The 27,177-nt window shown below is 37.1% G+C and overlaps 1 protein-coding gene across 1 annotated transcript; it reads right to left on the bottom strand.

The window, feature by feature from the left end:
- Positions 1 to 1,506: 1,506 nt before the first annotated feature.
- NCF2 (neutrophil cytosolic factor 2) lies at positions 1,507 to 24,893 on the bottom strand. Its single transcript, XM_058178149.1, has 15 exons — positions 24,523 to 24,893; positions 23,836 to 23,918; positions 22,887 to 22,995; positions 21,276 to 21,410; positions 19,812 to 19,919; positions 18,147 to 18,206; positions 10,699 to 10,742; positions 10,067 to 10,208; positions 6,312 to 6,374; positions 5,647 to 5,722; positions 5,261 to 5,280; positions 4,447 to 4,592; positions 4,254 to 4,362; positions 3,572 to 3,734; positions 1,507 to 2,298 (listed from the first exon to the last, which is right to left on the bottom strand). The coding sequence occupies exons 1-15, from the start codon at positions 24,694 to 24,696 to the stop codon at positions 2,195 to 2,197; spliced, it is 1,536 nt and encodes a 511-aa protein (XP_058034132.1). The 5' UTR covers positions 24,697 to 24,893; the 3' UTR covers positions 1,507 to 2,194.
- Between the last annotated feature and the right edge of the window lie 2,284 nt (positions 24,894 to 27,177).

Raw genomic sequence — 27,177 nt, forward strand, 5'->3', positions numbered from 1 at the left:
GGATGCAGAAAGGGGGGGAAAGGTTGAACTTGATATTTATTGAGCAGAAGGAAGGCTGCAACTCTTCTTGCATAGGAAACAAGGACACTTCTTTCTTTTTTTCCCCCTTACCTTTTTTTAATTATTTTTTTTTGGGGGGGGGTATTGTTTCCCGGGGTACCTATGGAAACAGTCTAAATGTTTTAAACCGTTGCAAATGCAGGAGTACGTATGTGTACGTGTATCAGTTCAGGATCTGTGAGCCACAAAAAACAGCTGCAGAGCAAAGCACATCCGGGGTCCACAAGTGACACTGGAGTCGGGGAACAGCCCCATATAGACTATATATATAAAAAAGAAGAAGCTGAATGAGGTAAGGCTCTCTCTCTCTAGGATAGGAATTGAACTCCCTGTGCAAGCAGTGTTGCTGCTCTGGGTTATATTGCTTAAAAAAAAAAACCACTTTCTTTGGAAAACTTTTTAAAAAAACTGAACCCTCATGGATGAAGTTCTTGCCCTAGTTGTGCTTCTTTGGCCCCCTGCCCGCTCCCAAGCCGGCTTCTGTCCCTTTTCCCAAGTTTGCGTATTTGAGCTGTGCACCCCCAGCAGCTGCAACATTCCAGTGTTTGAACAGCCACTGATTCTTGCACTCTAGAGCAGGGATCTCCAACCTTGTCAACTTTAAGACTTGTGGACTTCAACTCCCAGAATCCCTCAGCCAGCTTTGCTGGCTGAGGATTCTGGAGTTAATCCTAATCTTAAAGTTGCCAAGTTTGGAGACCCCTGCCCTAGACAACCTAACCAGATTCATGATCTCACACTCTCCACTCTGCCAGAATCCTGACCCATAGGTTCCCATTTCTGCATGAGAAATCTGGTGTTTGGAATGTTCTCTCTCTCTCTTTTATTTTTTACCTGAATCTTTAAGGCAGGGCTCCCTTCCCCATCCACCCTTTACACACACACCCTGCCATGGCTAGAACCTCAAGGGAAGGGGGGGAACCCCCTCCCCCAGCAGAGAAAACTGGTTTGTGTCGTAAGCTTCTTTTGTGTTTTTGTCTGTCTGTGTGAGACCTGCAGCTGCTGAACTCAGCTTTGCCTTTAATTAAACCATGTTCTCTACAGCCAGTCTCGTGTAGTAACATTTTCTTTAACCAATTATTTCTTGTTAATGAAACTCCATTGATTTCTTTGTGGCAGAGGATAGCTCTGTTAACAAGTAGAAGGGATTTATAGAGTGATGCATACAGCAAGTGAAGTTGAATATGACAAAGCACGGTGAACAAGGTTGCATCTTCTACACCAAGAAAAACGCTATTGGCAAGCTGTGTTGTATCATTTCAATTACTGAGTGTGACAGAAGTGTTGGCAGTGTTTGAGAGAGACACACACAGAGTACTAAATGGATTTCTGGAGTTAGACAGCCAAGGTTTAACAGATTAAACTCTTTGGAACTGCCCTACAGGTAAATTCTTTTATCAAAGAGTTGGTTTTTGTGTTAATAGTAGTTGGGGGAAAAACCACACTAGTTGTGTTTTATAGACAAAATAACAAAACCACACCTTTTGAAGAAGTACTGGCAAAAATCAACACTTGAACATTGTGCTGCTTTTCAACAACCTTGCAGGTAATTTTTTTATTGCAGTAAAACACTATACAGAAGCAATTGAGTTAATTAATGAATTATTATCATTTGCTAGAGATGGAAGTATCTTCAGATTATGCTTCCAGCCTCTCATCTAAGATTCAGAGGTTCAATCTTAGGTTTGCACATGTGCCTTTGAAAGTTTCTGCAGTAGAAATTGAAGCAGCTGTAGCTTCTGCCCATTTTTTCTTCATGGCCTATTATTTGCTTCTGCTATGCAGTACTTAACATTATTTGCCCTAACAAGGTAGCAAAACATTTTGAGATCTGAAAGATACATTTTTCCTGTGTTTGGAGATGATAACTCTACTGACAGCAAAGAACGTTGCCAGAGATGGAAAGTAAAATACTGCTACTAAACATGAATCCAGTTGCAAATAACTGGCACTTTAGGTAAGGTATAATATAGGGAAGTTATAAATGATAAGCATTTAAGCAAAATACACTGAACCACAATAATAGCAAGAAAAAAAATAAGGGCTTCAATTGGCAAAGGCAACTTTCGATATAATGAATGAGTTGCTTTGAAAAAAAATTAATGATTTTTTCCATTCTTTGTGGGCTTTCAACTTATTCTTCAGAATTATTTTCCAGATTTTGGCTGTGTTCAATGAATGCTTTGGGGAAAATGCCCACTTTCCCATTGCACGTGCCTTCCAACCACTCTTCATTCACTGTAAGATAAAATAAGATTGAATCATAAGCACCACTGAGTAAGGGTGAATGGGGAAATGAAATTGAAAGAGGGTGCCTCATGGAGAAATCTGCAAAAACCTATGTAAGAAATCTTTGGGAGGGTTCCATAACTAAGCCATTTATAACATTACCAAATCCCTGTGAGGGAGAATATGGCCATTAAAGGATGGGAGTATGAGTTTTTATTAAGATTATGATCAGAAGTTAGAAGCCTAATTTGCTAAACAATACTGTATTTGGTAAAAATATTAATGGATTTGGTGGTAAGAGTGAGTGGATGCTACTTGACTGCAAACCGCAGATGAATTGGGAAATCTGAAAAACAAATGTAAATTCTCCAATAGAAGCATACAGTTGTGAGATTACAAGACATTTGATACCCGGGCTGTGCAGTGCTTTGTATTAAAAGAGAGTGGGGGGAGAAATGATTTGGAGCACGTGAAGGTGCTCACTTTGTACCTATTTGCATTTTCTTAAGCAGCTGCATCTTTCCCTGGGGTTCCACACTTGCCTAATGCAGATGGAATACCATCCTGGAAAAATTTGTGTTTGGTTTTAGTGGTCATAGATTTATGCTATTTGTGCACTCCAGTGTGCTCCAGGGCATCTTTTTGCCTTCCAATACAAAGTCTAAGCCATACTCAGTATGATTTTGAGCCAAGAAGCTGTAGGGTTCTCAGTTGCCATGCTACTGTCTAGATATCCTGTCCATCCCTTTTAATAGCACTGAGCGTGAACTTCACATTGCCACTGATGTATGTAAGGGAGATGAAGAAGAGATTGAAAAAGGCAACAAAAGTGAGGAAATGAAAGATGCCCAGAGCCAATATTTCAAGGCAATTAACACTGAGGAAGAGAACTGGTTGGAAAATGGACCCTAAAGATGGTAAGTCATAAGAGACCAATACCACAACACTGTATTTATTTTCCAAGAAAGAAGAGCTGTGAATCTGAGCTCCAGAAAGAACTGTGCACACTGCTAAAACTTGGAAACTTTCATCATACCAGTATGATCTACCATCACTTAATTAACACATTCCGAATGAAATTTATTGAACTTGCAAAAAATATGGATTGAAGTAGAAATAAATATGTACACTGCAGCTTCCTGTAGGTGGAGCTATTTAGTTCATGTAATTAATGATTGCTAAGATGAAAAATTGGAGTTAAGGTTTAAGATGGAGGAACTAGAAGGAGAAAGATAATTTCTCAAATGACTTTTAAGTTTCCATAGTTCAAGATAAAATTTACCTTTGGCCAGAACAACAATTGTGTCCCCTTTCTGAAACTCCAGATCTTCTGCCTGAGTGGCTTCGTAAGTATAACGTGCTATAACTCGATTTGATTCAGTCTCTGTTAGTATTTTCTGCTGTGCCTCTTCACCGTTTTCCATTCTTAAATTATCTTTGCTGATCTAATGTGAGAAAAAAAATGCCTTTAAGTATCTCTTGATGCTTTCATAATTAGCAGTTTGATTTTTCCCCCCAAAAGTACCTTCATTATAGCTGCTTGAATTGCTATTACTTATGCACATGTGTATATTAAGCTTTTCAAAAAACGGAATACAAAACTTAACAGAAAAAAATGGAAAATAATTAATTAATAGAAGCTCTATTTAGCTATCTTAAATGGCACAGCATTCTTCCAGATGCACCTTTCATATTGGTAAATGCTAAACATCTACTCCTACACCTAAACATCTTACATTGCTGGGATAGGGGTGTGGGGAGAGAAAAAGTGGAAAAATTATAAATGCCATTTCAGAATAATATTGGTAGCATTTTTCACTTTTTATAGTTAAAAGGTTTCTGTGGGTTTAGATGCAATTTTCAGAGATTACTGACCTAAATTTTAATATTTAATATTCTCGTGGAATTCTATGTGGTGGTGCTCCCCAACAAAGTATGTTGCTTTCTAATCTAGTCTGTTTTACCTCATTAACGGTACACCACAATGTCAAGCAGTTGTCCTTTGCATGGTTCCATAAGGTTGTCATTCCGTCTTCATTCAGGACCTGATCCTTGCCATCTATTGTCTGGTAGCTAAGCAACAGAAGACATGGTGAGGACTAAAAAGGCTTCATCCCACTCATTAGGAGCGAAGTGCTGCTGAGTGGTCTTGCTTACCTCAGTGTTGTATGCTCAGGAGAGAGTTCCAGTTTCTTACACACCTTCTCTAAAAGGCTGCTGTAAGACAAGTTGGGACTCACAAGCAGGGCTATTGTGAATTTGTAATGCACTTTGATGATATAAGGTGTTGGAGATGCATCAAACTGTTAAAGAGAAAATACAAGACCCTGATCAGTTCATGATTTCAGTGCATGAAAAGACATGCTAAAACTCTGCTGTGTACTTCAGGCATTACAGTGGTTAAAACTGGTGAAAATAGTGGGTACAGCTGTGGTGCTGTGACCAATATTTTTTAATTCTGCTTTTTGAATAGAATTAAAGGTATATAGAGGCAGCAGTATATTCTTTATTTTTTTATTTGCATGCTGTCAATTTCAAATCTTTATTGTCAGTGCACAACATATGTACAATGAGATTGGTTGAGCTCCCTCAGTGCACCCACCCCCCAACACAATACAACTCACAGTCCAATAAATACTTCTTGAATGGTTTGTTAAAACATCAAAAAATGTGTTATAATGGTGGGAAATATTTCAAGTTCCAAGGAAAGAACTCCAGACTGGACGCAGCCTACAATACTGCATTCTAACCAGTGCACCACCTGGGGTGTAAAATGGTTCGTATTGAGTAAAGAGTTAATATTTTTGTGAGAGGCATAATTTGACAGCCCTGTTTATATATTATTTTTAAATATTTGTATAAGATGCTGTGTCCTTGCTGGAAATAGGAACTCCATTAGTTCTTTAATTAACAGCAATTAGTATTGCAGTTTTGCCTGTCCAAAAGCTCACAATGAAAGGAAATCATATACCTTCAATTCTCCGCTGCGACCTGCAGAAAACAGAAAAAATTGTTACATAAAAAATATTTGTTAAAAAATAACACAGTCCTTAGACTATGCATTTGCTTGATTTAAATCATGATTTGTTAAAGGATTCCTATGGTCTCTTCATAAATTGGTGTTCATAAATATGATATTACATGAAACTGAAAATTATAATGCTTAAGAGTTTATCATTAATCAGAAATGTAGCTTATGCCTCTGTTAATATTTCCTTCTCATAATTCGTAAAGACAGAGAAATTAAACAGAGTAACTCCTGTTTTAGCTTTGTTGGGTGGTGGGAATAGATTTGGAGGTAGCTTTTGTAATAGCCCGAAACATTAGGATTATTTGCTGTATGTGATTTTTGCTCACTTGAAGGATGGTTGGGGAATTCTGGAGCAGCAAAGCTTGGTGGAGCAGGGATATCCATCTCTTTATTGTTTTCTTCCTGGAGAGAATGGAAATAGCTTGTCAGAGTCCTGAGGGTAGTATATGCAGTGACTGAACTGTTTTAAGTTGCAAAACATACAACACAAAACAGGTAAGGTGATCTCTGCTTGTTGGGAGTAGTAGTCCAGGCTTGGATTTATCATATACATCTCCATAAAAAAAGATGCACTCCTTGAAGAGAGCATTGTCTCTGTCTGATCTGAACCTTTGCCACTTTTTGATAAATCAATAGGTAACTAGCTGAATAAAAACTTACTTGAATAAATTTTAACTCCTAATAAACCTGGAACGATTATTCTAGTGTGTGTTCTAAAGCAGCCCAACTGAAGGAAGCAGGGAAATTCAAACTTCTTTTCAAGTCACAACCTTGAAGAGAAATCTAATTGTGTACTGAGGGTGGTATTTCCCATTTCCAGGTATCATTTTACTGTTTACTGTTGCTAGCTAGAAAGAGGTCGTTCAACTGAGAAATCCTAAATAATATGGAAGGGGAGCATGGAGATATTATGGAGCTTCATTTTTTGGTAGGCATATCCAATCCATTTTCTTACATATAATTCTTACCAACAAAATCATTGGGCTCTCACCTGGAATATAGGCTGGTTCTGCAGTTCCATTGGCTGTAAGTAGTTACAAGGCACAATCCCTTTCTACACAGAAGTCAAAGCAAGAATTTTTAATGTTAGAATGCATCCAGATTTTTTATGAGAATGAAAAAAATATCCATTCTTTATTTCTAATGTCTATATGACAGCACTTTTAATTGGCTGGTACCTTCTTTTTCTGAGCCATATAGTTCCTCTACATCAAGGGTGTCAAACTCGCGGCTTGTGGGCCGGATGCGTCCCGCGCTGGTCACCTCCATCGCCTTTTTAGCGAAAGGGGGAGAAAGTTGCAGTACATCACGTGACGTCGCGAGTTTGACACCCCTGCTGTCCATGAAAAACTGAAAGTTCAAAATCACAAAACAACTTCCTTACATTCACGTATGGGGTTCCACTTACCTTTCACTTATGTTTGATCACCAATGTCAGAAAGAATACTGCCTTTTACTACCCCACATGGTTATGGTGTACAACATGGAAAAAAACAAATTCTAATTGTTTTTAATATCAATTTAGGTATAAACCAAAAAACAAACAAACACCTGACTACTTTAACTTGATAATCTTGTCTCTTAGAGGCATGTTTCCTTTGCAAAGGGACTTGGAGCATAATTAGAGAAGCAAAGTTACTGCCCTAAGGAGCATGTATTGCTTTTAGGTAAAGATAGTAATTCCAGGCCACAGGACATCCCGAATCAAAAAATGGAGCTTGAAATTGTTAGGAGATCAACAGAAATCTTCAGCAGCAAAGCAAGGGAAGGGGTCACGATGTAATATTAGATGTCCTTATGAAAGTTTTGAAGCCAAGTTGCTAAGCAGTAAGTGAACTGACCTACAGCAAAATGACTATAGGTGGTGCTGCTGTGAAGGCACCAGTGCAGCATTTGTGTGACTGGATGTTGAATTTCTCAAGAGTAAGCTTATACTGAAATACTATATTGGTTTATTTATTTATTTACTGTATTAGATTTATATGGCTGCCTATGGTACACTCAATAATTCTAGGACACTTACAACAAAACATAAAATAGCAAAACACACAATTGTATCTCCCTTACAAAAGTTTACACTTTTTTAGTATGGTACTGTAGCATCTCATCTACTTTATATCCACTGGCTCATCTCCATCTTGGGCCATGGCTTCAGCAAAGAGCCAGGTCTCCATGGCTTTCCAGAAAGCTAAAAGATATCTGAGCTAAACTACTGGTATTAGATGGGAGTCTGTTCCAAAGGCCAGAGCAGCTATAGGGAAGGCATGATTCAGAGGAACCACTGAATGACAATATTTATGGGAAGGGGCTTGGAGCATGCCCACCTTGGCTGACCTAGTAATGGACAAATGCCCTTAAGGAGAGGTGGTTTGGCAATTAACCTGGCCTTCTGTTATTTAAATCTTTAATCAGATTGTACCCAAAAAGAGATGAGGAGCCAGTACAGCTCATACAACTGTGGTGTGGCATGGGAAACTGCAGGGTGCCACAACTGAATGTGCCACTGCATTCTTGACCATAGTTTCCAAGAGGTCTTCAATGGCAGCCCCATGTAGAGCACATTGCAGTAGCCCGGTCAGGAAATGGTTTAAGATGTGAGTTACTGTGCCCAAAGGCCTCCCAGTTCAGGAATAGGCAAAGCTGGGACACATAAGGAGTTTGTGCAAAGAGCCCCTTTGCCACAGCTGACACTTGCTCCTTGAGCAAGAGCAACAAATCCAAAAGGACCCTCAAATTGTATGACAATTCTGTCTGGAGATGTACTATCCAATCAAAGTCAAAGATGATAACTTACCAGACTAGGGACAGGGGAGAGGGGGTGGCAAACCACTCCGCCTTGCTAGGGTGGGTCACATTTCGTCCTTATTCAGGCTCTCACAACTTCCAGGAACTGGGTAAAAATCACCTGCCCAGCATGGAGCAGAGTTGCATAGCTCGGTATCATCCTAATACTGATGATACCATGCTGCCAAATGACCTCCTTCAGTGGTTTCATGTAGGTGTTAAATTGTGATTAAAGACCCGGGCCCTGAGGCTGCCCATACAGACCTCCCCTTTTCCCCCAGCAAGCACTGATTGCAACTGGCCACAGAAGAAGGAAGAGAAGCACTACGAGACAGTGCCTCCACTCTCAATTCCAAAATTTTAAAGGGACGCAATCCCTTTCCCAAGTCATAAAAGTTCATAAATACAAGTATTGCTGTCTTGGTACTATAACCCAGCCTGAACTACAACTGAAAAGGGTCTAGGTAACTTGCTTCATCCAAAGTTATCCAAAGGTGGATTCCTACCACAGTTACAACAGTCTTCCCCAAAAAAGATAAAGTTGGAGACTGGACAAAAGTTATCCAACGCTCTCCAATATCATTGGATCCAAGAATGGCTTCCTGAGAATGGAGTGAAACATTACCACCTCCTTCACAGACAGAGATTTGCTTTTCCAAATCTCTGACCCCCTCTAACCCTAACCCTAACCAGTGGTGGGTTGCTACCAGTTTGCCCTGGATCAGGTGAACCGGTGGCAGCAGCAGGATGCTTCGCCCATCCGCCCAGACACTTCTGCACATGCACAGATGTGTTGCATGTGTGCATGCATACGCCCACAAGCAAACCAGTAGCAATGGGTTTGGAAACCCGCCCCTGACCCTAACCCTAACCCTGGCACAAATTGGAGTCTGACAGAAATTACTACTTTTCTAGGAATGAACTAAGGATTAATTAATACCATTGGCTTTAATGGAAAAATTGTAAAGTGGCCTTTCCAAGCTTATATTTTCTATGTATTGGAATTTCCCTAATTCTAGTGATTACCAAATCTTGGCTGCAAAAATCCAAACGACTATAACATGCCAGCAAAAAAAAAAAAATCTATATGTTTTTAATGCATCAGGTAGATAGTTGGAGGCAGATTTCTGGTGCTTAATCATTGCCAAATAGTTTAAAGCCAGGATATCCATACTAATGGTGCTAATGAAAATTGGAAATCAACATATTAATAAAATACATAAATAAAAATAAATAAATGTGTGGTAAATGTGTGTGGCACCAGGATGGGAAAGCTGTTGAGCATTTTATTTACTGTATGCTTCATCACCAAACTTTGTGTTGCAGCGTTGGGTAAATCCTTCATCCCTCATTCATTTCTCTCAACCTAACAAGTTCATTTTTGTCATGCTCATCCTTAGCAATATGACTCTGAGCTCTTTGAGTTGAGGTATTAATGTGATAATGCTATGTATGTAATTACAGAAAACAATACCGCCTGGTAACCTACAACTGATAATCAGTTCAGTGTACTTAGAATGAAGGTCCAAAATGACACCAATAGTTAATGTAGATAAGGCAGCAGTGGTTGGAAGTGGTTCTCAGACTGTGTATAGAGAAGACCACTTTATCTTTTCTGCTATTAATCAAAGCACAAAGGACCACTTTGAAAATATTTTTCACTCGTATCATTGTCTAAACCAGGGTTCTCCAACCTTGGCAACTTTAAGCCTGGAGGACCTCAACTCCCAGAATTCCCCAGCCCAGTCCTTCAGGCTTAAAGTTGCCAAGGTTGGAGAACCCTGGTCTAAACCACACCATATTACGAAAATTATTTGTCCATAATATTAGTTTCACAGTCAGATAATCTGGCCCAAGCCAAAGGTCTCATGAGTTTTGAAAAATCCATGTCAGACAAATTCAATTATTTCACACATTTTCTGTAGCCCATTTGTAAATTACAGCTTTAAAGACGTGCATTACCTTTCCATTAAACACAACAGTGGCCCAGTTGTCTCTCTCCTTTCTCAAAACAAAAACAATGTTTCCAGGAACAACTTGAAGCTCTTCTGAAGTTTCAGGAATAAATTCATACAAGACTCTGTGAGGTTTTCCTTGCAGTGCCCTACATAAGTAAGCAAGAGTATACAGTATTAGATCATCCACTGATTCCTTTTCTGTATATTCCAATTTCCGGGGGGGGGGGGGGGGAATCAATCAGAAGAATAGAAATGGGACTTGTAGACAAGGAATTGGTCATCAAGAGCATTTTGTTCAATGCATAATATTTCCCATAATGTCTAATTCTTAAGATGCAAAGAGTGGAAGCATTATGAGAAAAAAACCTCCAATAAATCATTCTGCATTTTACAATATCTGCACATTTATGTGTTTAGAATATTTTTTCTGTTTTGTTTAGAAAATGATGCTCCTGCTTATTATAACAAGCTTTTATCTTACATTAATTAGATAGCTAATGATGTATATCTACATGTTGTGATGTTGTGTATCTACATGAATTCTGAATTTATTGTAACTATTCTTTATGTAGTCTTGGGAGAGATTGGCTGAAGGAATAACTAATGGATGTTAGTATTCTCTGGACTTGATCTTACCTGAGGACTTCTGGTGATTTAGGTCTGGGAGGTGGATCTGATGTCTGTAAGCACAGCATAGATGTTAGCTTATTCCTATCCATCAATAGGAGACATTCAATCTTTTCTAATAGATAGCCTGAGTTCACTTGGACTGAAGGGGAAGTAGTTTTCTTTTTCCTTCCCACATCCCATCTAGGAAGCAAATTGGTAACTGGCCAGTGATGTTCGATTCTAGTGCTCATCTCTGTTTCCTAGTTGAGGGAGCCAACATTGTCTGAAGATAATTCCTTGGTCATGTGGCCGGCATGAATATACACCAAGTTGCATGGAACGCTGTTACCTTCCCATTGAAGTGGTACCTATTTATCTACTTGCATTTGCCATGCTTTTTTTTTTTTTTTTTTTTTTTTATTGAAAGAGTTTTAAAAAAAACAAAAACATTTTCCCCCTTTTTTCCCCCTCCCTCCCAAAAAAAAACAAAACAAAACACCCCCTCCCTCCCCCACCCCCCCGGCTTCCCGGGTCAATCACAAGGTAAAGTCCAATCCAAATAACCACATCCAAAGCTTTTCGTCTCCCAACCCCCTCCCCATTACATAAAATAACTTTCTAATTATTCAAAGGCAATCTGATATTTCTTAATCTGATATCTGTTTTGTAGATAATCAATCCATTTTTTCCATTCAATTAAATATCTTTCCTGCGTATTGTCTTTTAAAAGCGCTGAGATTTTAGCCATCTCAGCCAAGTTAATAACTTTCAATATCCATTCTTCTATTGTAGGTATCTCTTCTTTCTTCCAGTATTGTCCAATCAACAGTCTTGCTGCTGTTATTAAGTTCAAAATCAGTTTAGTCTCAATCCCTGTACAATCCATTATAATTCCCAAAAGGAAAAATTGTGGCAGGAACTTTATCTTCTTCTTCAGTACATTTTGAATAATCCACCAAATTCTTATCCAAAAGACCTTAATTTTCTTGCAAGTCCACCAAATATGAAAATATGTAGCATCATCACAATCACACCTCCAACATTTCGCTTGGATATTAGGATACATACATGATAATTTTTTGGGATCTAAATGCCATCTATAAAACATCTTATAAAAATTTTCCTTAAATTCTGTGCTTGTGTAAACTTAACATTTCTAACCCAAATTTTCTCCCATGTTTCCAACATTATTGGTTCCTGAATATTCTGTGCCCATTTTATCATACAATCCTTTACCAAATCCTTTTCCGAATCTATTTCAAGCAACACATTATACAATCTCTTTATATGCTCCTGGGTCTGATTTCTAATTTGCTTTATTAAATTTTCCTCCTTTGCATTATACCAATTTTTTGATCTTCTTTCCATCTAGCACTTATTTGCCCATATTGAAACCAAGTATAATTCCTCCTTCTTCATTTAATACCTGTAATGATTTTAATTGCAATCTACCTCCTTCAGCATACAAAAGTTCTTTATATGTAATCATTTCCTGTTTCTGTTCTATATTTATATTCTCTATTGCATGTCTAGGGCTCGCCATATAGGAATCTTATAATCTAATTTATAGGAATATTTATTCCAGACCATAAAGAGCACTTCTCAACACATGATTCTTAAAAGCCCTATCCACTTTTTTTCCATAAAATAAGTACGCATGCCATCCATATAACAAGTCATAACCTTCTATATTCAAAATTCTTTCCTCTGTTAAGTTAAACCAGTCACTTATTACTGAGAGGGTTACTGCTTCATAATATAGTTTAAAATTAGGCATTCTTAAACCACCTCTTTCCCGTGAATCCTGTATTATTTTCATTTTAACCCTCGCCTTTTTACCCTGCCATATAAATTTATTAATCCCACTCTGCCAATCTTCCAAATTTTTATCCTTTTTAATTATAGGTATCATCTGGAACAGAAACAAAAATCTAGGTAACACATTCATTTTAATAGCCGCAATCCTTCCCAATAGGGATAACTGCAATTTCTTCCAGCCATTCATATCATTCTGAACTTTTTGCCATAGCAAGTCATAATTATTCTTATAAAGTTTCTTGTTCGATGAGCTAATATAGACCCTAAATATTTAACCTTTTTTACTACCTCAAATCCTGTCATTTCCTCTAGTTTTTGTTTCTGTTGTATAGACATATTTTTAATTATCACTTTTGTTTTTTTCTGATTTATTTTAAATCCTGATACCTTTCCATATTTATCAATTACTTCCAACAAAAATCTACTTGAATTTATAGGATTCATTAACGTAACCACTACATCATCTGCAAAAGCTCTAACTTTGTACTCATATTGTCTAATCTTAATTCCCTCTATTTTCATTAATTCTCGTATTTTATCTAATAATGGTTCCAGAGTCAAAACAAACAATAATGGTGATAAGGGACATCCCTGTCTTGTTCCTTTCGCAATCTTAATAACTTCTGTCAAACTACCATTTACTATAATCTGTGCTGTTTGCTCTCCATAAATCGCTTTAATTATTCTAATAAAACAGTCTCCAAATTGCATTTTCTCTATTAATTTAAATAAAAAATCCCAATGCAATCGATCAAAGGCTTTCTCTGCATCCAAAAAAATAAGTGCCGCTGAAGTATTCTTCTTTTCCAAATATTCCAATATATTAATAATCTGTCTAACATTATTCCTCATCTGCCTCCCTTTTATAAAACCAGATTGATCAGTATGAATTCTTTGTTGTAAAACTAACATTAATCTATTTGCTATTATTTTTACAAAAATCTTATAATCATTATTTAAAAGTGAAATCGGCCTATAGTTACCAGGTTTAGAGCAGTCTTGCTCCTCTTTGATATCAGTGAAATAAAAGATGTTTTCCATGACGGGGTATTCCCACTCTAATTGTATCTGATTAAATAATTCTTTAAGTGGGCCTAATATTTCATCCTGTGTTTTTATAATAAGTTGCTGTAAGACCATCTGTACCAGGGTTTTCCCATTTTAATTGTTTAATTGCCTCCACTATTTCTCCAGTAGCTATCGGCCGGTTCAGCTCCTCCTCTGTTCTAATGTTAGAATATTCACCTTATAATCTTTCAAATAATCATAAATATCCCTATCCAATATTTTGTCTTTTGCATATAGTGCAGTATAAAATTCTGAGAATGCTTTTTAATTTTATCCTGTTGATATGTCTCTTTACCTTTATATTCTATTTTTGTATGACACGTGCTTTCTGTTTCTTCCTTAAATTATATGCCAACCATCTCCCAGGTTTATTTGCATTACAAAAGTATTATGTTTAGCATATTGTATATTCGTTGCCACCTGGTCTGCCATTAACATATTAAATTGACTCTGTAATATTTTTATAGCCTCTTTAAGTTTATGATCTTGTGGGTTTTGAATTAATAACTGTTGCTTCCTTTGAATTTCTTCTTCCAAATATCTACGCTGCTTTTGTTTATTATTCCTTTGCCTGGTGTCCAAATAAATCAATATCCCTCTAATAAACGCTTTGCTCGCTTCCCACACAGTTCCTATAGGTGTCCCTTTGTACATATTAAAATCAAAAAATTCTTTTAACTGTTTCTTACAATAAGTTACATTATCCTCATATCTAAACAGATTTTCATTCAACCTCCATGTTCTACCACCTTTTTTCCCTTGTAATAATTCCATCCATACTGGGCTATGGTCAGTTAAACACCTCGAAAATATCTTCGTTTTCTTCACCCTAGAAAGCAAGTCATTAGAAATTAAAATAAAATCAATGCGTGAAAAAGATTGATGCCTATCAGAAAAAAAAGTAAAATCTCTCTCATCTGGATTCCGTAACCTCCATATATCTCTAAACTCAAAGTCTTCCATCATTTCAAAAAAAGATTTTGGTAATTTTGCATGTATAGGTATCTTCTTGGAGGAAGTTCTCTTATGCCTTCTTGTATCAATTACTCCATTCCAGTCACCTAATAAAATAAACGAACTATAATCCCAGAGGGTCAACCTCTCATGTAACATTTTGTAAAACTTTTCTTGATGCTGATTAGGTGCGTAAATACCTATCAACAAAGTCTTTTGCATCTATCACCAGTTCAATAGCAATAAATCTTCCTTGAATATCTGCCTCAATTAGCTTAGCTGGTATATCCTTCCTGATATATACAACAATTCCATGCTTCTTTTCCAAAGCTGATGCAACAAAATGGTTACCCAATTTTGAATTAATTAAATATTTTTGGTCTGATAATTTTATATGTGTCTCTTGCAAACAAATCACATCATTTTAATTGTTTCAAGTAGTGAAATATTTTCCTTCTTTTCTGAGCTGAATTCAAGCCATTAACATTCCATGACAAGATTCTATTTGCCATTACTGGCCTCCTGAAGCTTTGAAGCAGACAACGGAAGCTCCTCCTCCGGTATCTTCCGTCTAGCTCCTCCCACAGCTTCCATAATGGGATCCTGACTTTTACTTTGAGACTGTTGCTCTTCTTTACGCTTAAGGGCTCCTCTTGTCACCCTTTGCTCTTGTGGTTCCTCTAATACTGGCAGCAATAAAGGCTCTTGGGTCACCACGCCTTCTTGGGGCTCCTGGAGTTTTTCTATCACTTCTATTTCGACTTTCAAAACTGTAGAAAGAAAATCCTTTGCCTTTAAAACCGTGTCAATTCTATATCTCCTTCCTTGATAGAATAGTGTCAGTCCAACTGGCACCTCCCATCTGAATTGAATCTGATGTTTTTTAAGTTCTTGTGTAAAAAAAGCAAATTGCTTCCTGTCTCTTAACATCTTTGAAGGAATCTCTTTCAACACCTTCAACTCCTGTTCTCCAATTTTTAAAGTTGTCTGATATGAAACTTGCAGAATTTGATTTCTCATAGTCCTTTTCACAAAATAAACCACAATGTCCCGAGGAAGCTTTCTCTGTCTTGCAATCCAAGAATTAACTCTATATATTTTATCAATTTGGTAAGCTACCTCTTGGGGTCCGCTTCAATAAATTCAGCCAATGCTTCTGATATAATTTTTCTTAAGTCTTCTCACGCTCTTCTTGCATACCACGAATTCTAAGAGCTCCTTCCATAAGTTTATATTGTAATATCACAACCTGATCTTCATTTTGATCCACTTTTTTCTGAACACCTTTCATTTCATCTTCTAAATACTTATTTGACTGAGAGATCTGTTGCATTTCCACTTCCAATCCTTCAATTTTTTACTCAGTCCTTGAACTGCCATAAGAATATCTTCTCTTATTTTTGCATTAAAATTCTCCATCATCTCTTTTGCCTATCTTCAGAAAGTTTTAATTGTTCTTTCAATATTTCCTCAAGACTTGGTTCAGATCCCTTCTTCCAGAAGGCTTTAAAGGTTTAGCTGCCATTCTGTCTTCAAAAGAATCAGGAATTCAAACTTAATAACTCTCCTTCCCTCCTTTCAGTATAAAAAACTCCGTTTGTAACAATCCACAAGTAACGCTGCTTCATCGTACTAAAAATTTTACTTTCACTTTTAGACGCCATTTTAAAAGTCAATTAATCAAAGACAAAGAAAGGTTTCAAATTTCAAAAGGAGTCGGTACTTGCCGTGCTGATTCTACATCAAAGTTGACGCTTGTGAAATTCCGTCTGCTTGGAATATCAATCAATTTAATAAGTTCTCTAGAGCAGAAGCAACATTCCTCTCCTTTTCCCTGATAAAAACAGGGGCGTGCTGAAGTTGGAAGGAGTGGAATTCGGTGGGGTCATAAATCCAGGAAAATTCGCTCTTAAGAGCAAACCCCCTGTCAGACCTGCCACTCTTCCACAATTCTGATAATCTCTTTCACCCAGAGATTATGCTAAGCTCAGTGAACAGTGATTTATTTTCTGTTTCACTGACTTTTACAATCTTCTAACACGGAGTGCTCTGTTTGAGCACCCAGCAGGAGGGTGACGTGCTTTTGAATTGCTAGATTGGCAGGAGTTGGGGCCAGAATGGGAGCTCACCCTGTCATGTGGTACTTGAGTTTCGAACTGCCAATTTTTCAGTTGACAAGCCAGCATGCTAGCTGCTAGGCCACTGTGTCTCCTTAAACCCATATTTAGTTTCTGAAATAGAAAACTACAGGCAAAGGTTTCTAACCTCCCAGTTCCCTTTAAAAAAATCCTCCATATAAAAATTAATGTCTTGGGCAATTAAATATGTTGGTAAGTATGTATTTGTTACCAAAAAATTCCATTTTATGATGTTGATAACAAAACATTTCTGTTCCCTCTTGCACAGGATGGAATACCCTGTGCCCTGCATGCTTACAGGTTTTGGAACTTCTCGTGTTCTACTAAAAATGAAAATAATTATTCAGTTTAATTAAATTGAATTTTATATGGCTAAAATGAAAAGCTCAAAGTGTTAATTATTGCAAATGATGCTGTCATAGTCAGACAGGGTTCTAGAGGGCCCACTCTAAACCTCACTTCTTTAAAATAGGAGGCATCTTGATAAGTGACTTATCACTTCAATTTAATATAATATAATATAATATAATATAATATAATATAATATAATATAATATAATATAATATAATATAATATAATATAATATAATATAATATAATATAATATAATATAATATAATATAATATAACAACAGTGTTGGAAGGGACCTTGGAGGCCTTCTAGTCCAACCCCTGCTCAAGCAGGAAACCCTACACCATCTCAGTCAGATAGTTATCCAACATTTTCTTAAAAATTTCCAGTGTTGGAGCATTCACAACTTCTGCAGGCAAGTTGTTCCACTGATTAATTGTTCTAACTGTCAGGAAATTTCTCCTTAGTTCTAAGTTGCTTCTTTCCTTGATCAGTTTCCACCCATTGCTTCTTGTTCTACCCTCAGGTGCTTTGGAGAACAGCCCGACTCCCTCTTCTTTGTGGCAACCCCTGAGATATTGGAACACTGCTATCATGTCTCCCCTAATCCTTCTTTTCATTAAACTAGACATACCCAGTTCCTGCAACCGTTCTTCATATGTTTTAGCCTCCAGTCCCCTAATCATCTTTGTTGCTCTTCTCTGCACTCTTTCTAGAGTCTCAACAACTTTTTTACATCGTGGCGACCAAAACTGGATGCAATATTCCAAGTGTGGCCTTACCAAGGCATTATAAAGTGGCACTAACACTTCACGTGATCTTGATTCTATCCCTCTGTTTATGCAGCCCAGAACTGTGTTGGCTTTTTTAGCAGCTGCTGCACACTGTTGGCTCATATCTAAATTTACTTCATCTTATAAAATAATTTACATTTTCAGCAGTTGGGGGTAATCGGAGATAATAAGACTTTGAAAGCGTGATCGCAGATAATAAGACTTTGAAAGCGTGATGGGTGGAATGGCAAAAGGCAAATTGAGGCAGATCATATTCTGAGATTATGGCTGCAAATGGAGCCCAAAGTGGAAACTAAATCATGATCAAAAAAGGAGAACATGGGTCTGAACAAAGTAGTGATCCTCTCTTACCTGGGGCTGAAGAGGAGCAAAACCAGAAAAGTCATCATTGTCAATCACAGATGCCACAACCTAGAATGGGAAGCAAGGCTTGTTTTTAATCTATTTTATTCACCCCAAAAAGTCAGAACTGTAAGCATTCTAACTGTTATTTCCCCATCCTGCTCAACATAGCATCCTGGTATTAAAATACTAGCATGAGATAAATAATAGTTATTTGCATTTGAACACAGTCACCTGTTCTATGCCTCTTCTTTTGATCCTTGAAAATAAGCTGAACTGAGTGATGCATTCTCTATTTCAGTGATGATGAAGAATAAACCTGCATTTCTTATCTAATTCTACCTCTAATGTTGGGAAATCCTGAACAATCTTACAAGGATACCTACAAAACACAGGACATTCTATTGGGTTTACAGAAATGTCTGTATAATATGGGACATTTGAAACCTATTTTTAAAAATCAAAGTATTGAAATGAAATGCAATTTTTTTTTTAAAAAAAAGGCCTGTTTAAGTGTATTTAAGACACACACACCCAAAGAGTATCAAGGACAGGTAGTCTCAAAATGAACAACAATTTGATGCAGAATATGGACCCCGCCATGGGAAAAACAGAATTTGCTCATGACTTTAAAAGTATTTATGGTGTGACTTACCATGTCTTAAGACTTCCTTCAGCTGAGACTTCCTTCTAGAGTTCACTATTACTAAAAAGTTTCCCAGGTTTAGGGGCTCTGAGCATTGGCTTAGAATACAAGGGTACAATTATAAGGGAAGTTCCACCATATGAATGGAGGGATAATGAAGGGTTGATTCCATAGTATACTAGAAATTAAATGTAACAATTCAGATAGATTTAATACATGAATTGCAAGAATAGTCTTGAAAACTATTATGTTCAGGGCAAAAATGAAAAATTAGAAATTTTCATTTATATTTTAATTATTTTTAATTTTTTTTTGTTATTCATTACTAGATAGATGGTGGAACATTATTTTGTCTGCAAATGTTAAGACCTCAATGATAAAATGATACATTTCAATGAACTCTTCAATGAACAAATTAATCTTTCACATGGTACATAGTTAAACATAAGCATCTTTCTCTAAATTTGACTGCATGTTTACTATTAACATTCAATGATTTACAGAGTGAAAATAAAATAATGGCATTTGAAAATGACATTTGCATTTTTTTCACTTAGGGAACTGTAGAAACATATAATTCGATCAGGGTACCATATAAATGTAATAGCAACTCTTGTCTGCAAATGTTTTATCATTCCTTTTACTTGGCTTTTGTGTACACTTTAAATTGTGTACTTTATTTGCAATCCTAATCTTTTCACTAACCATGAAAGGAAATTGTCATTGATTCCAGGCACATTCTCTTTCCACTTAATTCTTCAAGCTGGTTGCTTTATGTATTTATTTATAAATATTAATATCGGTTTTTGACCAGCAGATGAGAATAATCTCTGTGCTACATAAAGTATCACTTTCTGCTTACTAGATTTAAAAATGTTAATGGTGCAATGGCAATTGAGGGCAGTGATTTCCAATCAGCTGGCAGAACTATTATCATATGACCTGAATAGCCTTTCCAGAAAAACTCCAGGAACAAAATTATCTATAAAACAAAATAATTCTATATTTGTGGCAGATTAAATTCATACCGTGGCTTTCCCTAAATAATCTTTCTTCTCCAGCTGTGCCACTTGCTTTTCATTTGGTCGAAATAACTTTCCTTCAGGGATCACAATAGGTTCAAACAATCTTTGCTTCTGCACATATCAAAAACAAAAATAAAGAACAAAAATCAGCCAGTTTCCCTGACCCAATGAGTGAAAACAGTTTCTTCCAACATCTTTTATTCCATGTTTTTTATAATAAATTGGGTAAAGAGAATCTGCAGTGCACCACCTAAATTTCACAGTGAAATGGCAGAGACAGAAGTGGAGAGAAAGCCAGAGAATCTAGCAAGATAGCTGATTTTGGCCATCTTCGGGTCTGGATCTGCCAACGAGTATTTCTGATCCATCTACCATCACTAGTGGTGGGGAGCAGGAAGATAAAACATCAAAATAATGATTGCAACAGCATGATCGAAGACCCATTCCTTTTGTATTGCATCAATGTCACATAAATGTACAAAAGGCCATGGTTGCCAGGGCCACCATCTTGATTTTTTAAAATTCTCCCTGCAGACATCACTGTCATTAGTACACACCCCTAAGAGGTTACTCTTGAAAGAATGCGATTTCCCATAAAAAAAAAAACAATTCTGCTATCTTGCTCCAAATTCTTAACTGAGAACCTCATAACAAACAGGCTGCTCTTCAATCTCCTCCTCCTCTTCCTCCTCTCTCTCCCCTCCTCTCTCTATCTCTCTCTTAGAGAGAGAGAGAGATTTTTGTACTCAGATGGCTGAATCCATGTTTAATATAATCATAGAATCCCAGAATAGAGAGAGAAATTGTAAATAGATACAATGATGTGTTCAGAACATGAGAAAGAACCACCACCAGGACATTAAGCATCTACATATTTTTAATGTTTTATATTAAACATCTAGACATTTTTCTCTTTTAAGTTGAAATAACAACTTCCTTATTCTTAGTAACAAAGTATCTTAATTAGACTGTGGAGTAAATTGAGTCCTAAAAACTATGCCCCCGCTGAGATTCCTCATGTTAAATCTAGGAAGAATCCCACTTTCTTTTGAAATAAGCTTAACAGTTTTAAATTCTAGCAAACAGAGGCAGTGAAACTGAAGTCTCCTAGTGCACACTAAAGATTGCACGGCAAACAGAATACCAAAATGCACCCTTGGCTGCTCAGCTCTCGATAGGATTCTTTATTGGACTCTCCAAAGCAAAGAACTGGAGTCAAAGCAAGAGAACATTTCGCTTTCTACATGGTCTATTCAAGCTGCTGCTCCTCGGTGCCAAGTTTTGAAGAGACATTTCTCATCTTTTGTTAGAGTTTTAAATTAATCCTTTGTGCAGGTAAGTTACTGTACATCTGTAATAAAGATCCCCTTCATGCTGATACCAAATTTGCAACCATGAGGGCAGCAGCCATCATGCATAACAGTATTCAAGAGGTGGAATTCATGCACCCTTTCTACATTTTCTTACCAAGATGGATTCCATAGCTTTATCTATCTTGTTGTGCCTGGAGCCCATCCTCTGTTTTATTGCTCTTGTCAAATGCTCCTCAGCCTTTTTCCAGTCTTTCAGCTTAGCGTAGGCGAGAGCAATGTTGTATAATAGCTGCAAGTAAAGAGTAGGGATATCAGAAATATACCTGGACCTAATTCTTATTATTTAGAAGTCTCATGGATTTGGAGTACCAGGATAAGGTAATATAGCCTTTCCCAATTTGATGCCTTCCACAGGCACCGGATTACAGAGCAGCCTTGAATTCTAGGAATTGTAGTCCAATACCAAATGTGGGAAAACTGAACTGCATTGTCCATCCCAATCTTGTTAGAACAGATGCTCTTCTGTTCCTCTTCGCCCCAATTTGCAGCCCTTCTTTTGAGGTTATTTCAGATCTCTTCCCTGGTTTTTCTCTTTCTAAGTACCTTTCTGCCTCCATCTTTCTAGAGGGCACCTAATATTATCTATCAGGATGATAGATTTTGTAAGCTACTCAGAGTCACCAATGTGTGAGTTGGGTGGCTATATAAATTTGTTTAAGAAATAAAATAACTAATAAATAGATAGTTCAGATCTGCAGCAAACAACACACACACCCCCCAAACTCAATGCTGATTGGGTTCAACTTGCTCCTTTAACTTACTTACTTCACTAAACTGTTGTAAGAGCAAAATTTATCATATGCATCTATAGAGATCATGCAATCACTGATACACAAATATAAGTTTAAATAAAGCATCAAGTAGCAGCAATTAAATTGCAACAGTAAGAGCAAATGGAGCAATTCTGTATGTCACTTTGAGTTCATTGAAATCAATTAGAGCTGGAAGGGACTGCGGTGATCTTCTATGATGAACTTCAAATACAAAAAGGAACCATAATTATAGTAAGGATTGAAATGTGCAGTTCAAGTATGTGGAATGTTTTCAGAGTGTCCAGTTATACCCCTTTGGAAATATTCTCTGCCCGCCTAATTTTTAGATTTTTTAAAAAAATCTAAATTGGCATGCTAGAAAGCAAAGTGTGTTGCATCCCCAGACTGCTTCTGCCCTCCTTCCATCTCCTTCTGACACCAAAAACATGCTTAGATAGAAGGAGATAATGGGTGGTTTCCGGTTTTCCTTGAAAACTTGGCTTCTACTGAGAAAAAAAGAAAGCTGAGGTAAAATTCTGGAGGGGTTGAGATGGTAGTCCTGAAATAAGCCTCCACTCATTCCTTACTATTTTGCCATATATATGTATATTACAGTGTATAAGGCAATGTATATTGCCTTATACACTGTAAGCCGCTCTGAGTCTTCAGAGAAGGGCGGGATATAAATGTAATAAAAAAAAAAAACCAGATAGAGATTTTTGGCAACCATTTTATGAATAAGCAAATCTTCTGTTGCATTTATTTAATGGGAATACATACAATATGTCCTCAAAAATTCAAATCTCTTAACAGCTCCCCAAAACATGGTTTCTCCCTGGTATAACGGAGTACATTATTATGCAATGAACTGAATCCCTGTCCATTCCTGAAAGAGCTATCTTGAATTTAAACATCGATCTTGTAGTAAGCTGCAATTTCCAATAAAGACTTACCTCACAAGCAAGCAACTTAAACTGCAGGCCTAGAATCTTGTAATCTATAAGGTCATTCCCCCGTAGTTGAGCCAAGGCCTCATTTAAGTCAGTAATAGCTAACTCATAACTTAAAGCAAAAGAAAAAAGAAAAAAAAGAATGGTTAATATGTGGTCCTAGAACAAGGGAAATGTGAAAATGCCAGATTTCCTCAAGCTGATGCCCTCCAGGTAGACATGTTGGCTGGGCATTACAGGTATAATAATCTAACATAACTAAGAGATAGCAGGGTTGGAAAAGACTGAGAGCTGGATTGGCAATCCAATCAGTCCCCAAAGTCTGACTGGGAAATAAATTTCACAGGAAAACTAAAAATACTTTTATTGGGACTGGCTATAATAACGGAATCTTATATATTTAATTGAGCTGCACTTCTACTTGCAGTCTGGTGAACGAGGGAGTGATTTCCCTCAGTTGTTTTCAAATGTTATCTCATTCTGGATTTTAAAAATGATTCAGCCCCTTTTGCCAAAACAATGGATCCTGCATAATATTTCCATCCAAATTATCTTCCTTACTCCTTACAACAAGTTCCGAGATGAGCCTCCATCCATTACAAGAGTCTACAGAACATTGATTTCCCTTAATAGCATCCCAACGTTGATTCCTTTTTATTCGCAAGCTTCCTGGATTAAAAGGAGAAATGCTATGCAGTTTCAACATGATAATTTTACATGATGGCGGCTTGTGGTTCATCAATATTATTTAAAAACCAGCAGCTTAATCTGTCTACTTTTTCTTTTTACTGATACATAATTCCAAGACCTCTTTTAATTTTTAAACTAAAAATGAATTTGTATGCCCAAATCACACAAAAGTTGGGCAAGCAGGAAATGACAGAATTGATTACTGTAATAAACCAGCAAATGGTCTATCATTTTTGGAAGATATTATAATGTTCTAGCTCACTTTTCCATCTGGTAAGCCACAGCTCCTCGCTGAAAATAGGCCACCGCTAAGTGCTTGTCATGGTCTGTGCTTCTGATAAAGGCCTGGAGGAAACAGACATAATACATAGACATAATTGCTGTCATGTAAATGCATCTATAACATCTATCATATGTTTTTAGCTTATGATTTCTGGATTGCAAGTTTATGATCAACATGTTTACGAGGCCACCAATAAATTTTGTCATATATTTAGTCCAGGCCTGCGCCACACAATGTATAAATTCATCATTTTGAATCCTCTTAGACTTGGTTGCCCAAAAACGATTCACCTAACTTCATTTTTTAAAAAACGTTTGCCTGGACAAATAATGAAAAAAGGGTTGATAGATAACTGGCACTTCTTATTACTGGGCTGCCAACTTATTATTTTACGAGACTGGTTATTATTTTTTTTAAAGTGATCAGTTATGCAACCAGTATCAGGAGTGGCAAAGTTAGTACTTTCCAACTTCTGGAAGACAATGGTCACAATTTTCTGAGTTTTCTTTTTGTTCCCCTCTCCCTTGGATTACCAGATTTCATCTGACATCCACTAGAAGGAGGACAGTATTTTTGAAAACAGAAGTTGGTAATTTTATCTGATTGGTGCCCAAGATTGCTTCGTTCAGTCACTGACAATGACAACTTTAAAATTCAGCCACTCACCTTTTGTGCCTCTTCCAAATTCCTCATAATCATGTGGATGCAGCCAATGTTAAAGCAGATTTTGGAAGAAGGATTCTGAACAGACATGAAAGATTCAAGGGCTGCCGCCCAGTCCTTGCGATCAGCAGCAGATACACCTTCACTCCAAAGCCGGATGGTCTCTACAAGTGACATGGCGAGACAGAAATCTTGAGGCAATTCAGGAACAACCTTGGATTGATCACACTTCTCCCCTTCACTCCTCACTTATTCTGTCTTTTTCTGATTCAACCGGAACAGTCACTTTGCTTCCAGTTTTGATATTTTTTCAGAAAGCTTTACATGTCGCAAACGTATCAGGAAGTGTCTGCAGTCTTCACTCTCAAGGGGAAGTAAAATCTGAAAACGATTCAAGTGAAACTGTTTTCTAAACAGAGGATTCTTTGTCTAATTGTTTCAAACAAGACTCTCTAGGTAACACCCCTTTAGCAAGATACAGTTATTTCTTCCTTTTTTAAAAAAAAAAACTGGCTTATCAGAATTGTTCATTTTCTGGGTAATATTAAATCAGTGGTTGTTGATTTAGAAAATGGATGGACAAGACATTTTAAAAATTGCCTGCTGGAAAATAACTGTTAAGATTAGAAAGTTGCATTGACTGACTGGCTATATCTTGATTGTGTCCTAGTTGTTAATCTATTTTAATAATTAAGGTAAAAAGGTAAAGGTTTCCCCTGTCCACTCATGTGTGACTCTAGGGGACAGTGCCCATCTATGTTTTTTAGCCAAGGGAGCCAGTTTTGTCCAAAGACACTTCTGTGGTCAAATGGCCAGCATGACTATATGCCTTGGAGCATGGAACACTGTTACCTTCCCACCAAAGTGGTACCTATTTATCTATTTGCATTTGCATGCTTTCGTTTGCTGCTAGGTTGGCAGGAGCTGGGTGGAGAACAGGAGCTCCCATGTCATGCAGTGCTTGCATGTCAAATTCTAATCGACAAGCCCAACATCTTAACTGATAGGCCATCATGCCCCCCCCCCACCATTTTAATAATTACCTCCTAGCAGATAGAATTCCTTAACTGTTATTGGTTTTCCTCTGGAAGGTTAAGGATCATAAATGGCTTCCTTTAATCCTTAGCAGTGATGTCATCATAGATTTCTTTTGTAATGGGCAGATGGGTATTTCTTTTTTTAAAAAAACAGGAAAAATTTAGTCAAGGATGCAGAATGGAGAATGATAAAATTATGTTGGGGAAAATGTGGATTCCTCCACAACAGAATAGATTTAAAAGTAGGCTGTGGATCGGATAAGATTAAAATAAAATATTGCTCAATTATAGACAGGCTACTGAAATACTGCCATTTCAGCAATCTGGTAAGGTATACTGCATATTTTTGAAAGCATTTGTTCTATTCTTTGTCTGGAAAGGCTCCAAGAGCTATAGAGACTTACTCATCTGTAAGAATGACTTACAGATCAATTAAAGATGAGACAGTCCTTCCAGTGGTGGGATTCAAGAAATTTAACAACCGGTTCTCTACCCTAATGATTTCTTCCAACAACCAGTTTGCCAAACTGCTCAGACAGTTAACAACCAGTTCTCCCGAAGTGGTGTGAACTGGCTGAATCCCACCACTGAGTCCTTCCCTTTAGATTTTCACAAACAGGCAAATGGGGACAATTACATTTAAAAAAAAACCCATGCACTATTCTTACATTCAGGAAATCCTTACACAATAATGAGTATTTAGGTGGAAAGAAGTCCCATGTTGTGCTGGATTTATTATTTCCATCATGCCAAAAAGTATCTTGTCTCAGCACTTCCTAGTTTTTCTTCTAACTAGAACCATTTGCTGTTCAGCTCCAGCAAGAAAAAGCATTAAGAGCAGGGATATATACCATAGATAGTCTTGCCTATTCAATACTTGGCTACAATTTTTTTTGGAATAATATTATGTGGTGTCACTTTGGAGTAAATCTTCTATTTTATGAACATGTGGCAATGCTTTCTGAACAAGTGTCAGTCCCACTAGGTAGACTAGTCCAGTAAAACAACTCTACTGGAAGGTTAACATTAATTTTATTGATGTTGGCTATAATAATGAAACCTTGGAAGTTCCGATCCTCCTCATTCTTCTTCTACAGGTAGACTTCAACTTACAACCATTCATTTAGTGACCTTTCAAAGTTACAACAACATCGAATAACATTATTTATCCTCACACTTAAAATTTTTGCAGCATCCCCATTGTCCATTATCAAAATTTGGTCTCTTGGCAACCAGCATGTATTTATGATGGTTGCAGCATCCCATGGTCATATGATTGCTGTTTGCAACTTTCCCCATCGGTTTCTGATAAGCAAAGTTAATGAGGGAAGGCAGAGTCACTTAGTGAACACATAATTCAGTTAACAACTACAGTAATTCATGGTTGTAAAATTGGGTATGGCTAACTTAACAAGTGCCTTGCTTAACAATGGAAATTCTGGTCCCAATTGTGGTCATAAGGCAAGGACTACTTGTAGATCAATGAATTAAGGAGGCATCTGTCTGATCCACTTCTGAATGTTACCTCTTTTTCGACTTTAACAATATTGCAGCCCCTTTTGCCTAGGCAATGAATCATACATATCTCTATCAAGTTCATCTTCCTTATTTTCTACAACAA

Source organism: Ahaetulla prasina, chromosome 3 (assembly GCF_028640845.1).
Source record: "Ahaetulla prasina isolate Xishuangbanna chromosome 3, ASM2864084v1, whole genome shotgun sequence".
In the NCBI taxonomy this organism is placed as follows: Eukaryota; Metazoa; Chordata; class Lepidosauria; order Squamata; family Colubridae; genus Ahaetulla; species Ahaetulla prasina.

Bases quoted from the DNA above. Each gene is read 5' to 3' on its own strand.
- NCF2 (XM_058178149.1), bottom strand. From the start codon at position 24,696: ATGTCACTTGTAGAGACCATCCGGCTTTGGAGTGAAGGTGTATCTGCT. The intron at 22,996-23,835 runs GTGAGCTAGAAC...TTTTGCTTTAAG, and splicing joins GTGGCTTACCAGATGGAAAA to TTATGAGTTAGCTATTACTG. The intron at 4,363-4,446 runs GTAAGCAAGACC...TCTGTTGCTTAG, and splicing joins CCTGAGCATACAACACTGAG to CTACCAGACAATAGATGGCA.